General features: G+C 44.8%; 1 protein-coding gene across 1 annotated transcript in view; it reads right to left on the minus strand.

Moving 5' to 3' along the window:
- The window catches only part of adarb2 (adenosine deaminase RNA specific B2 (inactive)), a 280,576-nt gene that overhangs the window by 256,325 nt on the left and 9,461 nt on the right, over positions 1-14,790 (minus strand). The window contains exon 2 of the mRNA XM_052016167.1: positions 3,330-4,282. Within this exon, the coding sequence (XP_051872127.1) occupies positions 3,330-4,282 (953 nt within the window). The remainder of the gene's footprint in view (positions 1-3,329; positions 4,283-14,790) is intronic.

Raw genomic sequence — 14,790 nt, forward strand, 5'->3', positions numbered from 1 at the left:
ATGATGGGAAGGAGATGGAGGGAGTGTATATAGTTGGGGTTATTGACAGAGGGAAGAGTGCTGGTGGAGCTTGGCATCTGCAGTGGAATGCACTGCTCCAGATATTTGTTGTTCTGTGCCTGGTCCAAGTGCTTCACTCACATACTGACCACTTATGGTTTTCTGTGTCTGACCACAGGTTTTCTCTCATTTCACTGCCCTTGGGCAGACAGACCATGATTGAAGTCACATCACTAAGAAAGATCCTAACTATAAAGTTTTTTTCAAATGCATGAGCAAAGAATCTTTCATATCCTCTGTTTTTTCAGCCAATGCACTAAGGGACAGGGAAGTGCACTGGTTAAGTTATCGATTATTAATCCAGGAGCCTGAGCAAATTATCCAAAGGTGTAAATTCAGATCCTCATCATAGTAACGGGGAAGTTTAAATTCGGTTAATTAAATGAAGTCTGGAACCAAATGACAGGATCAGTAAGAATGAGTGCGGAACTGTAGGGTTGCTGTAAAAGCTGGTTTACTGCTGTCCAAGGAAATTTGCTGCTCTTACCTCGACCAGCTCTCGTGTGGCCCCAGATACACAGCAACGTGATTGATTCTGAACTGCCTCTGGAATTGCCTAGCAAGCTGTTCAGTTGTTCACAGGTACTAGAAGGGTAATCACTGCCAACTGAGGGCAATTTTGGGTTGGCAATGAATGCATAGCAAACGTTAGATGAGTGATTATAGAAGGTTACATTGGTAATGCAGGCTGTGTTGTAATGCAGGGAAGTTTCACTGCATTAATGCTTAATAATTAATATCATGGGATGTCTCTGACACCAAACCCAGAGTGAGCACATTGTGATTCCCAATACAAATATTAGCATCTGGGTGATTAGGACAATTTTCAGATGCCCTTCTCGGATCATGGGAGGAGCAGACAGTTTTGAAACTACCCACTGTCCCTTCAGTAATGGGGTGGAGATGTGTTGCTTTGACAGACGTTCTTCCGAAATGCTGCCACTTCAGTTTTGCTGTTTTCTGTGATGATTTGCCATTAGGAAACCTGGTGCATTTGGTGTGCTCACTGTTGGCCACTGGAGGGGTGGAAGTTGGATTGTCCTCCCACTTTCTTTAGAAGAGACCCATTGACCTCTGGGTAATGGGTACAACCAGGTACCACTTTAAATTTCTGTTCTTCCTGATACTTCCTAACCAGGACCAATAATTTCCTCAGTTTTAATTTAGTTACAAAGGATTTTACAGCACAAAGAATGGACATTTGGCCCAATAGATCTGTCATGCCCAGTATCCATCCCCTTACTGCATTCAACTTCATCAATGAATTCTTCCACTCCATTCTTTCCTATGTATTTATCAAGCTATCTCTTAAACGCATCGATGCTGTTTGCCTCAATTTCTCTGTGTTGTTCTGAGTAAAGTACACTGCCTCAATTCTTTATTGGGTTTATAAATATACTGTATATTTATTGCCTCTTGATTTTGGACTCCTTTGGGAGTGGAAACATTTTTCCTCAGTCCACCCCATTGAAGCTTTCATCGTCTGAATGACCTCTCCCACCAGGCCACCTCCGCTTCTTCCCCTTAGAGAAAGGAACCACGGGATCTTCAGTCTTTCACAATCATTGGACCCTCTCACACCTGCTGTTCTGCTCTCTGTACTGATGTTAACAGCATGATGGCCTCTTTGTGCTTCTTTAACAAAGTGGAATCGCAGAGAGGAGCAATGACTAAGTGAGTGGATGGAAAATACTATGATGCTGGAGGAACTCAGCAGGCCAGGCAGCATTCATGGAGAAAAGCAGGCGGTCAACGTTTCAGGTCAGGACCCTTCTTCAGGGCTACCTGGCCTGCTGAGTTCCTTCAGCATCATGGTGTTTTTCATCTAGATTCCAGCATTTACAGTCCTTTGTTTCTCTCTTTTTCTGCTAAGTGAGTGGAGCTGAATATAACCATGCAATTAAAATCAGCAAGTTGATTTACAATCCCAAGGGTGTTCCATTCCGGCCTTTAAGTTTCCATTGACTTTAAATTAGTCGAGGCTAATGGTATGGTCAGTGAGGACTCCTCTGATGTGCACAAGTCACAATTCCATAGCCATGGTACAGTGACAATGTTTTTACTGGGACAAAGAAGAGCTGCTCCTTGTAGAGAAAGAATCAGAGACCATGCAGAGCAGTCTGAAATGATCTACTTTGGTAAAGGTTTCTCTTTGGTGGACGGATCCATAGGGAGTCCAGGGAAACAGCTATAGAGTCATAGAGAGATACAACATAGAAAGAGACCTTTCGGCCCATTGTGTCTGTGCTGCCCTTTAACCAGCCACATACCACCCATTTACACTAATCCTACATTAATCCCATCTTTTAGTCTCCCCACGTTCTCATCAACTCCCCTCAGACTCTATCACATACTCGGACCACTTTATGGTGGCCAATTAACCTACCATGCTACATATCTTTGGCATGCAGGAAGACACGGGAGACACAGAGAAAACCCTCGCGGTCAGAGGGAGAACATGCAAACTCGAGCAACTCAGGATTGAACTCGGGTCTCAAGCACTGTGAGGCAGTGGTTCTGCTAACTGCACCACTGTGCCTCCTCTCGGGGACTCATGGAGTCTTAGAGGCCACCCAGCCAGCGTCTGTCCTCTCCCTTCAGCCATTTGTGTCTGCTCTCCAACCAGGTACCCTCATCCACCCCTTCAACTGCTACATTGATTACCTTCAGACAAGAGGCTGTTCCTTACACAATAACCAATCGTCGTCCCTAGTGACCTGTCTTGACATCACCCGCATCAGTTTTGAGCAGGAGAGAGCAGCAAGGTGACTGCCCATCCTCAGATGGTTGCCGTGTTTCCAAAGGAGTGGAAGCTTCACTTAAAGTTCCATTTTGTTTGATAAATAGAGTGAGCTTGTATTACTGGTCACTTCTTATCTTCTGTGAAGCAGCATTAGTCTTAATGACCTCATTTTTGCTGCGCTAATTACAATGGTTTTGCTTTATACATACACATGATTGGTACTGCTTACTCTCAGAGACTGACCCACCTAATACATATTTTGTGTCCTTGCACCTGTGTTTTACTGACAACAGCACTTCAAAGATCTGTATTAAAAAACTAACTTTGCTGCAGAGGCGGAAACTTCCATTAATTTACTAGGCTGCTGCAAAAGCAACGGTAGGTTAAAATGGCTCAACACCTCCCAATTAATTTGCATCATTCCTCTCCCGCCCACCAGTCTGTGTAAATCAAGGTTACCTGAGGTCAGCCAACGACTTGGTGTGAAATTTCCAAGGTCTGCCAAAGGCTGGCAGGCAATTCTCACCTGTGGTAAATGAGGACATTTATTCCTGCCAGGCATTTGACAAGGCTTTCCACTGGGCACTGGCTGGATGTTAAAGAGAGCTTGAAGAGCAGCCTGTGCAGTCTGGGCTTTTGCCAGCTTCTTACTGCGTCCCGTGCCTTCAAACGTTCTCCCATCAACCCTCACTGCCATCACAAAGCTCTTGACGTGCTTCTCCACTGTCTCCGAGAGGCACACGTATCTCAGTCCCGGGCGCAGCTCATTTAACATCTCAACTGGGTTCTTCCTGCCTGCTGCTGGGAACGGCATCTTGTGCTTGTTCTGTTTGGCTTGGACCATTAAATCCAACGTGTGGCAGAGTAATCGTCCATGTCGCCAACCGCTGTAGAGCAATTCATTTTCAGCAGGACTGCAGCAAGGCAGGCCATCACTCTGCACTGAGGGCTCAAACTCTTTGAACAGGGTGTTGGGGAAGTCGGCCTGGTCGGACGTGAAGTCCGCGCTGGGGTTCACGCAGTTGCCCATGGCGAAATGTGCCTGGGAAGCATTTGGGAACTGCACGAAAGACTGCAGGGCCATCTCCGCCGCCCTCATCTTTGCTTTCTTTTTGGTGGGCCCCGTGCCCTCAAAGAGAAAGCCGTTAACTTCGACCGCAATAGCAAAAATGGGTGCGTGCACAGGTCCGGTCTGAGAGACCATCGTATACTGTAATCCTGGCTTTAGCTCGTTCAGCTGCACTAGAGCATTCTTTGGCATCACTGACCATGATAACTTCTTACATTTCAGCTGCACCTTAGGGTGCATGTGTCCATTGTTCCCTTCCTCCAGCGGCCTTTTCCTTTTCAATCCCGATGCTCCACTTCTGGATACATCTGAACAGCGAAAGACTTGCCGGTCGCCAGAGGCTCGTGTATGATCTTCCAAGGATAAGTTACCCACATTACGATTCTCCTTAACCTCCACACTACTGGTACCTGTTAAAAAACAAGAAGACAGTACAGTTACTATGCGACCAACACCCATATTTCAACCTCCTTTTAACCTTGTTTCTAAAGTAGGCTTCAGTGCAATCTTTTTGCTTCTAGGTAAAGAGGAATCTCGCAGTTTACAATAGCCCTTGGGTGTTAATTAGCTTCTGCAGATTCACAGGTCTCCAGTAGCTATTCTCATGGGTTCAGTGCCATTGGTCATTGCTGTAAACAGATATTATGTTCTTTATCATCTGGTACATTACCCAGTGTTCCACCAAAGGATAATATGACCCACGATACAACAGACCTCTTGTATCATGAACTAAAATCTCATATGTGTTGCTCCATGCACATTTCTATCTCCTACTAAGACAAATTGAAGACCACCTTACGGAGAAAAAGCTGGCATATACAAGCTGATTTGTTTTAAGTAAGGTAAACAACATGCAAGAAAACGTATATTTATATATCATCTTTCGCAGGAGCACAATCAGAAAAATTTGAGTTCAGAGATGGAGGAAGGATATAGGTTTGCTTCAGTTTCCTTCCAACTCCATACAATAGCAGGGCAGTAAGACACATGCCCCCAAAAATCATGGACTAAGCTCACACATGGGTTAAACATCCTTGGACTCATGGGCAGTAATACTTTTGCAATCTCTTTTCTCTCTCAGAATGGAGTCGAACAGGCTTCCTCACTGACCAGGGAGTGAGATACTCTATCCCTGTGGCTACTTCAGGCTGTTCTGTCACAATGGTTTCATTTTTTTAAATTTTCACTTTCCTTTTTCTGATCAACAGAGAATTGGCCTTGAAGAGTATTTTGTGACTGGACTACACAGTTGTTTTTGTTCTGTATTTTCTTAGGTTGCTTATTTTGGGCTGGGCCCAATTCTATCCCTGTTCTTCTAGGTATTTTGAGATTTTAGGGAAAATAATGACATTGTTTGTTGTGGTGTGTTAGAAGTCTGTGTTAATATAACCTGGGGCTGTTACAACACTGGATGTGCAATGCACTGGAACAAAGATTGGACTGCTGTCAGAGCAGATGGGATAAAAATCTTCAAATGCAATATCGTGCAGAAATCTGAAATAAAGACTGAAAATGCTGTCGAAACTCAGCAGGTACGGTAGCATTTGTGGAGGCAGAAACAGTTAATGCTTCAGGTCAGCAAATTTCCATCATAGTGAAATGTTAACCCTTGCTTTTCTCTCTCAGTTGCTCAGTAAGCCAGGATGCAAGTCCCTTTGTGTTGGATGTAAGTAAATCTGGACACCTTCAGTTTGATGCATCTCCATGGTACAAAGTTTATTTTGATGTGCATTGGTAGTGAATTGGTGGCCTTACTCAGAATAATTGTAAATTTGCACAAGGAACATCCACTTAGTCATATTCAGTTCAGCATTTGAATCAACGGTGTTGGAGCACACAGTGTTTGAGCCAATGAGATTTAGAGTCATACAGAATAGAAACAGGAGCCCTGGCCCACCAATTTCAGACTGACCCCATTTTTCACAATCCCATTTCATTCTCCCCACATTCCCATCAACTCCCTTCAAACTTTAATAGTCACCTGCAGACTCGGGATGATTTACAATGGCCAATTAATGTACCGATGCACACGTCTTTGGGATCTGGAAGGAAACTGGAGCATTCAGAGGAAACACACACAGTCACAGGGAGAATGTGCAAACTCCACACAGCTTGCACTGGAGTCAAAATTGAACCTGGGATGCTGGACCGGTGAGCCAGCAGCTCTACCAGTTGTACCACTCGAACTCTTGCACTAATGGCTTGTGGAAAGTACCATTTACACCCTTTAGAATAAACAAATGCAGCCTGGTCCTGGAATTCTACTGGAGTGCTGGCAAATTTGTACCAGAGGAAGTGTTCATCACAACAGCTGGTAATTCTGCCTCAGCCCAATGATTTTAATCGATTCTGACATTTGTCCCCAAGAATCTGTGGATCCCGATTACTTTGTGTTGATGTCAGCATTAACTTCTCACTTTAAGTATCTGCCTGCTTCATTGGTCTGGTGATGTTCTGGAAGTTGCTGATCAGTCTTCTTAACAGTAATATGGTACACTGAAAGGAAAATAAATTATATAACCAAAACAGATGTGTAAAATCTAGTTAACTTTTCAGATTATTTTCAGAATGTGTAAGGGACAAATCTATTTAAAGAGGGAAGGAACTATATATACATGTACAGGTTGTCACGTAGGATTTTTTTCCACTTATTTTGATTTTGGATTTTTTGTTTTCAGTTTAAAGTAAACAAATTCCCTTGTCTACAATGAACTTCAATATGCCGAAAGGAAGTTGCATCCCCTAAGGAGCTAAGATATAAGACTTTTTTTAAACTGTCCAACTCAAAATCACACTCAAAACCACAGCTTTACAAAAGTCCTTTCAGCTCCAAAGATTCTCTCCAAAGTTTCTGAACATGCAACGCTCTCTCAGATTAGTGCTCAACTTTCTTTCAATGTCCTGTCTGAATCTTATCATTGAAGGTCACATGGTGGCTGTAATGAAGGTTTGCAGTCCTCTGTTACCTTAAATGGATGTTGGAGGAAGTGTGGTAGGATAGCTGGAAAACTGGCTGTCACATAGAAAACATAGAGTTCGAATAAATGAGTAATTTGTAGGCTGGAAAGAAGTACCAGTGGAGTATCCCAGGGATTGGCTCTTGGTCCTCAGTTGTTTATTACTTTCATTAATGACCAAATATAAAATTTCCAAGTTTGCTGATGATATGAAAATAGGTGGAAGCATACATTCTGATGAGGATGCTCCGATTCTGCTACGGGATATAGATAGATTGAGTGATTGGCTGAAAACCTGGCAAATGGAGTTTAACATGAGGTCATGCTCGTCTCTAAGAGAAATCAAAATGCAGATTATTATCTAAACGGGGGGAGGCTGCAAATGAGTGAAGTTCAGAGGGATCTTTGTGTTCTGGTGCATGACTCACAAAAAGTTAGCAGGCAGGTCCAACAAGTTGTTCAGAAGGAAAAAGGTAGTTGCCCTTTCTTATGAAGTTTAAGAATAGGGAGGCTTTGTTACTGTTGTATAGGGTGTTGGTGAGGCCACACCTGGAACACCATGCACAGTTTTGGTCCCCTTACTTAAAAAAAGGATACAGTACCGTTGGAGGTGGTGGAAAGGAGATTCACCCGGATAATTCTTGGATTGAGTATGTGGTCCTAGCAAGAGACACAGTTTGGGTCTGTATTCCTTGGAGTTTAGGAGAAAGAGGGCTTGTCAGGGTTGATGCTGAGATGTTTTCACTCATGGGAAAGTCAAGAACAAGGGGACGTTTCTGCAAAGTGAGGATTCGATCATTTAAACTGAGGTGCATGAATTTTTTTCTCTCAGAGGGTAGTGAATCTGTGGAATTCTCTGCCTCTGAGGGTGGTGGAGGCCAGATCCTTAGATATATTTAAAGTGGAGATAGATAAATGTTTGAAGGACCAAGGAATTAAGGTTTATGGGGAAGGGACACAGAAGAGGAGTTATGGCCAGCATAGATCAGCCATGATCTATGAATAATGGGGCAGCTTAAGGTGCCTGGTGGCCTCCTCTTGTTCCTATTTTCTTGTGTTATTGAGTTCTTGTGTTACTGTGACCATGGAACATGAACCAGCCTTGACCTCTCTGCATCATTGTTCATCACAGAGGAACTGCCTTGTTTGGAGCTGTTTACCTTACCATCTGACCAGTGTCAGAATATTGCACATTCTAGCTACATCCTTTTAACTCAGAAATCTAACAAGGATACTGGAGAGCTTTATTTTCCATTGGCTTATTCAGTAGCCAGAATTCCCATGGATATGGTTTGCACCTTACTGTAGGTAATCACTGCAAGGAGCTGGCTTATTCTCATTGCTTGTTTATTTTTGAGAGAAGTGCAGAGTATGTTATTCCCTTGTGATAAAATCTTTCTCGTTCCTCACATTTATTATTAACCAGATACTTAGCAACTTATTTGTGAAGAAAAGATGGGTGTGGATGATTATCATCAAGAATTTCAAGGTCCAAGCTATTTTCTACTTCAAGCACCTAGGCTCCAATTACAAATAGAATTTTTTGTCCATGGGGTGTAGCTAAGCATGAACTATATTGCCAGAAAGCAAGTTGAATTCAATGTCATTTCACATGACATTTTGCAGTTTTTGCATGCACTTATTGAGGAATGAAATTTGACAAGTAAGTTATAAGCTAGTTCTAGGAGCAAGAGGCCTTTAGAAAACACTCTTTAGCTTTTAATGGAAATTATGATGGGTTTGCAGATATTAGTAAAATGATGATTTGCTTACATTTTTAACGAGAAGGCACAGGAAAGGAAACCAAAATCATTTTCAATGTTCCCACATTCACGCCAGTTCAAATTTTGCACTGGATACAATTTCATATTGATCTTTCCCACAGTCTCATGGAGGAATTTGTTTCTGACTTTTTATGAATCAGAGTCGGCCATAAGCATAGTGCAGGTTCATTGCAAGTTAGGCTCTCAGTTTGAATTGTGTTAAATAAAACTCTACACTGACACAAAACTTGATTAGGCTTTAAAAGAAATACATAACAACACTGCACTTTGCAGTTCATGTGAGTGAGAAAAAGAAGTGAAATTGGTGCTGGATTCTCACTCATCTTTCTCAGATTATCCCCTGGTACTGGAGGGTAATGTTTCCACTCCAGTTCTGAGGGTTCTGAGGTGGTTGATGAGACCAAAGTGGGACATGCTGCTGCAAAAGAACAAATTTCATGACATATGTCGGTGAGAAAATAAACCTGATTCTGATTCCACTGCAGGAAGTGCTTGATGGGTGGGTGCGTCTGTGGTTTGGAGGCGTTGAACTCCTTCTGCTGTTTACAAGGGGTTTCTGTGTACTCTGTACAAATGGACTATGCCATCCCAAATGCTCCCTCTCCATTTTGAGCAGTCGTGAGACAGGAATTCCTGGAAGTGTGTGGGGATGTTGCAAAATCTCAAAGAGGCTCTTCGTACATCTGTTTTGCCATTGTCCAGAAAGCCAACACCATCAGAGTTGAATAAGGTGCCAATGTTGGGGATGCTGCACTGGGAGAGGACACTAACATTGGCTAAATTATCCTTCTAATGGATTTGGCTGACAGTATAGGTGCTAGCTTTCCAGTTCATCACTCTTGTTCCTGATACTTCTCGCATTAAAGTAGACACACTTCAACCCAACCAACTGACTGCAATTTTGCCCTTTCAACTGTCGATCCTTCCTCACAGTCTTTCTACATGCTGCATCTACTTGTACCCTAAATGCACCAACTTCTGACCTATCACTTGGGCTCCCATCCCCCTGCCAAACAGCAGTATCCGGAACAAAGGTCATGAGCTTCGAGCAAGGGTCAGTATGTGGAACTATGACGTGGTGGCCATTACAGAGACTTGGCTGTCGCAAGGGCAGGAATGGCTGCTGGATATTCCGGGGTTTAGATGTTTCAAAAGGGATAGGGATGGAGGTAAAAGAGGTGGGGGAGTGGCTTTGCTGAGCAGGGACAGTGTCACAGCTGTAGAAAGGGAGGACGTCTGGGAGGGATTGTCTACTGAGTCAGTTTGGGTGGAGGTCAGAAACAGGAAGGGAGTGATCACTCTATTGAGATTATTCTACAGACCCCCCCCCCCCCCCCCCCCCCCCCCCCCCCCCCCCCCCCCCCCACCCCCCAGTAGCAACAGAGACACTGAGGAGCAGGTAGGGAGGCAGATTTTGGAAAGGTGCAAAAATAACAGGGTTGTTGTCATGGGTGATTTCAACTTCCCCAATATTGATTGGCACCTCCTTAGTGTAAAGGGGATAGATCGGACAGAGTTTGTTAGGAGTGTTCAGGAAGGATTCCTGACACAGTACGTGGACAGGCCGACTAGAGGAGAGGCCTGATATTCGGCAATGAGCCTGATCATGTTTCAGATCTCTCAGTGGGAGAGCATTTTGGAGACAGTGACCATAACTTGGTCACCTCATTATAGGAAGGATGTGGAAGTTTTAGAGAGGGTGCAGAGGAGATTTACCAGGATGTTGCCTGGATTGGAGAGCATGTCTTATGAGGATAGGTTGAGCAAGCTGGGGCTTTTCTGTTTGGAGAGAAGGAGGATAAGAGGTGACTTGATAGAGGTGTACAAGAGGCATAGATTGAGTGGACAGTCAGAGACTTTTTCCCAGGGCGACAATGGCTCACATGAGTGGACATCATTTTAAAGTGATTGGAGGAAAGTATAAGGGGGATGTGAGGGGTAAGTTTTTTACACAGAGAGTGGTGGGTGCATGGAACGCACTGCCAGCAGAGGTTGTGGGGGTAGATACATTAGGGACATTTAAGAGACTCTTAGATAGACACATGAATGATAGAAAAATAGGGGGCTATGTGGGAGGGAAGGGTTAGATAGATCTCAGAGCAGGATAAAATGTCGGCACAACATTGTGGGTCGAAGGGCCTGTACTGTGCTGCAGTGTTCAATGTTCGATAACTCCTTGACCTTTACTATAGTCTTGGAGAAGGGTAAGAGCAGACGATATGGGAAAGTTTTTAATTGGGGGAGGAGGAATTACGAATGCTATTAGGTGGGAACTTGGGAGTGTAAATTGGGAACAGATGTTCTTGGGGAAGTGCATGACTGAAATGTGGAGGTTGTTTAGGGAGTAGTTGCATGGGGTTCTGGATAGGTTTGTCCCATTGAGGCAGGGGAAGGATGGAAGAGTGAAGGAACCATGGTCGACAAGAGACGTAGAATATCTTGTCAAGAGGATGAAAGAAGCTTACGGAAGGTTTAGAAAGCGAGGATCATACAGGGCTCTGGAGAGCTACAAGGTAGCCAGGAGGAAGCTTAAGAATGGACTTAGGAGAGCTAGAAAGGGGCACGAGAAGACCTTGGTGAGTAGGATTAAGGAAACCCCCAAGGTGCTCTACATGAATGTGAAGAATCGGAGGATGACCAGAGTGAGGGTAGGACCGATCAGGGATAAAAGAGGAAACGTGCCTGGAGTCGGAAGAGGTAGGGGAGGTCCTTAATGAATACTTTGTTTCAGTATTCACCAGAGAGAGAGACTTTGACGTTTGTGGGGATGGCGTACAACAGGCTGATGCTAGAGCATGTAGACATGAAGAAAGAGGATGTGCTGGGACTTTTGAAAAACATTAGGATAGATAAGTCACTGGGGCCAGATGGGATATATCCAAGGTAATTATGGGAAGTGAGGGAAGAGATTGCTGTGCCTTTGGAGATGAACTTTGCGTCCTCACTGTCCACAGCAGTAGTGCTAGATGATTGGAGGGTGGAAAATATTGTTCCTTTATTCAAGAAAGGGGGTAGGGATAACCCTGGGAATTACAGAGCAGTGAGCCTTACTTCAGTGGTGGGCAAATTACTGGAGAAGATTCTCAGAGACAGGATTTATGAGCATTTGGAGAAGCAAAGGCTGATTAGGAATAGTCAGCATGGCTTTTGTGAGGGGCAGGTCATGCCTCACGAGCCTGATTGAATTCTTTGAGGATGTGACAAAGCACATTGATGAAGGTAGAGCAGTGAATGTGGTGTACATGGATTTTAGGAAGGCATTTGAAAAGGTTCCTCATGGAAGGCTCATTCAGAAAGTCAGGAGGCATGGGATCCAGGGAAACTTGGCTGTGTGGATTCAGAATTGGCTCACCCATGGAAGACAGAGGGTGGTGGTAGATGGGGTGTATCCTGCCTTGAGGTCAGTGACCAGTGGTGTTCCGCAGGGATCTGTTCTTGGACCCCTGCTCTTTGTGATTTTTATAAATGACTTGGATGAGGAAGTGGAAGGGTGGGTTAGTAAATTTGCAGATGACACAAAGATTGGTGGTGTTGTGGATAGTGTGAAAAGTTGCTCTAGGTAACAACAGGAGATTAATCGGATGCAGAGCTGGGTGAGAAGTGGCAGATGGAGTTCAACCCTGAAAAGTGTGAAGTGATTCACTCTGGAAGATCGAATTTGAAGGCAGAATAGAAGGTTAATAGCAGGACTCATAGCAGTGTGAAGGAACAGAGGGATCTTGGGGTCCACGTCCATCGATCCCTCAAGGATGCTGCACAGGTTGATAGGGTTGTTAAGAAGGTGTGTGGTATGTTGGCCTTCATTAGTTGGGGTATTGAGCTCAAGAACCACGAGATAATGTTGTAGCTTTATACAACTCTTTTTAACCACACTTGGAGTATTGTGTTCAGTTCTGGTCACCTCATTATAGGAAGGATGTGGAAGCTTCAGAGAGTGTGCAGATGAGATTTACCAGGCTGCTGCCTGGATTGGAGAGCATGTCTTTTGAGGATAGGTTGAGCGAGCTAGGGCATTTCTCTTTGGAGAGAAGGAGGATGAGTGGTGACTTAATAGAAGTATACAAGATGATAAGAGGCATAGATCGAGTGGACAGTCAGAGACTTTTTCCCAGGGTGAAAATGGCTCACATGAGGGGGCATAATTTTAAGGTGATTGGAGGAAGGTATAGTGGGGATGTAAGAGGCAATTTGACAGAGGTGGTGGACACGCCTACATAGAACATAGAATACAGAGCATAGAACAGTACAGCACAATCAGGCCCTTTGGCCCACAATGTTGTGCCGAACTTTAAACCTCGCCTAAGACTATCTAACCCCTTCCTCTCACATACCCCTCTATTTTAAATTCTTCCATATGCTTATCTAGCAATCTCTTGAATTTGACCAATGTACCTGCCTCCACCACCACCCCAGGCAGCGCATTCCATGCCCTAAACTCTCTGGGTAAAAAACCTTCCTCTGATATCTCCCTTGAACTTCCCACCTATTACTTTAAAGCCATGACCTCTTGTATTGAGCATTGGTGCCCTGGGAAAGAGGCGCTGGCTGTCCACTCTATCCATTCCTCTTAATATTTTGTACACCTCTATCATGTCTCCCCTCATCCTCCTTCTCTCCAAAGAGTAAAGCCCTAGCTCCCTTAGTCTCTTCTCATAATGCATACTCTCCAACCCAGGCAGCATCCTAGTAAATCTCCTCTGCACCCTTTCCAAAGCTTCCACATCCTTCCTATAATGAGGCGACTAGAACTGGACACAGTACTCTAAATGTGGTCTAACCAGAGTTTTATAGAGCTGCATCATTACCTCACGGCTCTTAAACCCGATCCCTCGACTTATGAAAGCTAGCACCACATAAGCTTTCTTAACTACCCTATCCACCTTTGAGGCAACTTTCAGGGATCTGTGGACATGAACCCCCAGATCCCTCTGCTCCTCCACACTACCAAGAAGCCTGCCATTAACTTTGTACTCCACCTTGGAGGTTGTCCTTCCAAAGTGTACCACCTCACACTTCTCCGGATTGAACTCCATCTGCCACTTCTCAGCCCAGCTCTGCATCCTATCAATATCCCTCTGGAATCTGTGACAATCCTCTACACTATCCACAACATCACCAACCTTTGTGTCGTCTGCAAACTATCCAACCCACCCTTCTACCCCCATCCAAGTCATTAATAAAAATCACGAAAAGCAGAGGTCCCAGAACTGATCCTAGTCACAGCCCTCCAATCTGAATGCACTCCCTCCACCACAACCCTCTGCTTTCTACAGGCAAGCCAATTCTGAATCCACGCGGCCAAGCTTCCCTGGATCCCATGCCCTCTAACCTTCTGAAGAAGACTACTATGTGCAACCTTGTCAAATGCCTTACTAAAATCCACGTAGACCACATCCACTGCACTACCCTCATCAATCTGCCTGGTCACCTCCTCAAAGAACACTATCAAGCTTGTGAGACATGATCTGGCTTTCACAAAACCATGCTGGCTGTTCCTGATCTGACCATGATTCTCTAAATGCCCATAGGTCCTATCTCTATGAATCCTTTCCAACAGCTTGCCCACTGCAGACATAAGGCTCACTGGTCTTTAATTCCCTGGACTATCCCTACTACCTTTTTTGAATAAGGGAACAACATTTGCCAGCCTCCAATCCTCCGGTACCATTCCTGTAGACAACAAGGACTCAAAGATCCTAGCCAAAGGCTCAGCAATCTCCTCCCTCACCTAGGGGAATTATCTGTGTGTGGCGACTCACCGTCTAGTCGGGTGAACCGGCTCGGCAGTCAGGTCGCGTGGCGTCGGAGCGACGAGGCCCAAGATGGCGGCGGGCCTCGTCTTTCCGAGCGACGGGGAGAACCCGCGCGCGGGAAAGTCCTGATGACGTAGGACTTACATCATTGCCGGTTGTTTTGGGCGGGAACATTCTCCCTTAAAGGGCCCACGCAAGGCAGGATAATAAACCAGTTCTGCTTGGCAATCCTTCGAGTAGAGTCTTGTTTTATTCCGCGGTAGCAACTGCTACATTGGTGACCCCGACGGTCCAAACGGCTTTTGGACCCGCGAAATGAACGACAGCGCAGCAGCCAACGCAGTGGCCCTCAAGCTGCCCACCTTTTGGACACTTCGGCCCAGTGTCTGGTTTACACAGGCTGAAGCGCAATTCCACCTTCGGC

This window comes from Pristis pectinata, chromosome 5 (assembly GCF_009764475.1).
Source record: "Pristis pectinata isolate sPriPec2 chromosome 5, sPriPec2.1.pri, whole genome shotgun sequence".
Taxonomy (NCBI): Eukaryota; Metazoa; Chordata; class Chondrichthyes; order Rhinopristiformes; family Pristidae; genus Pristis; species Pristis pectinata.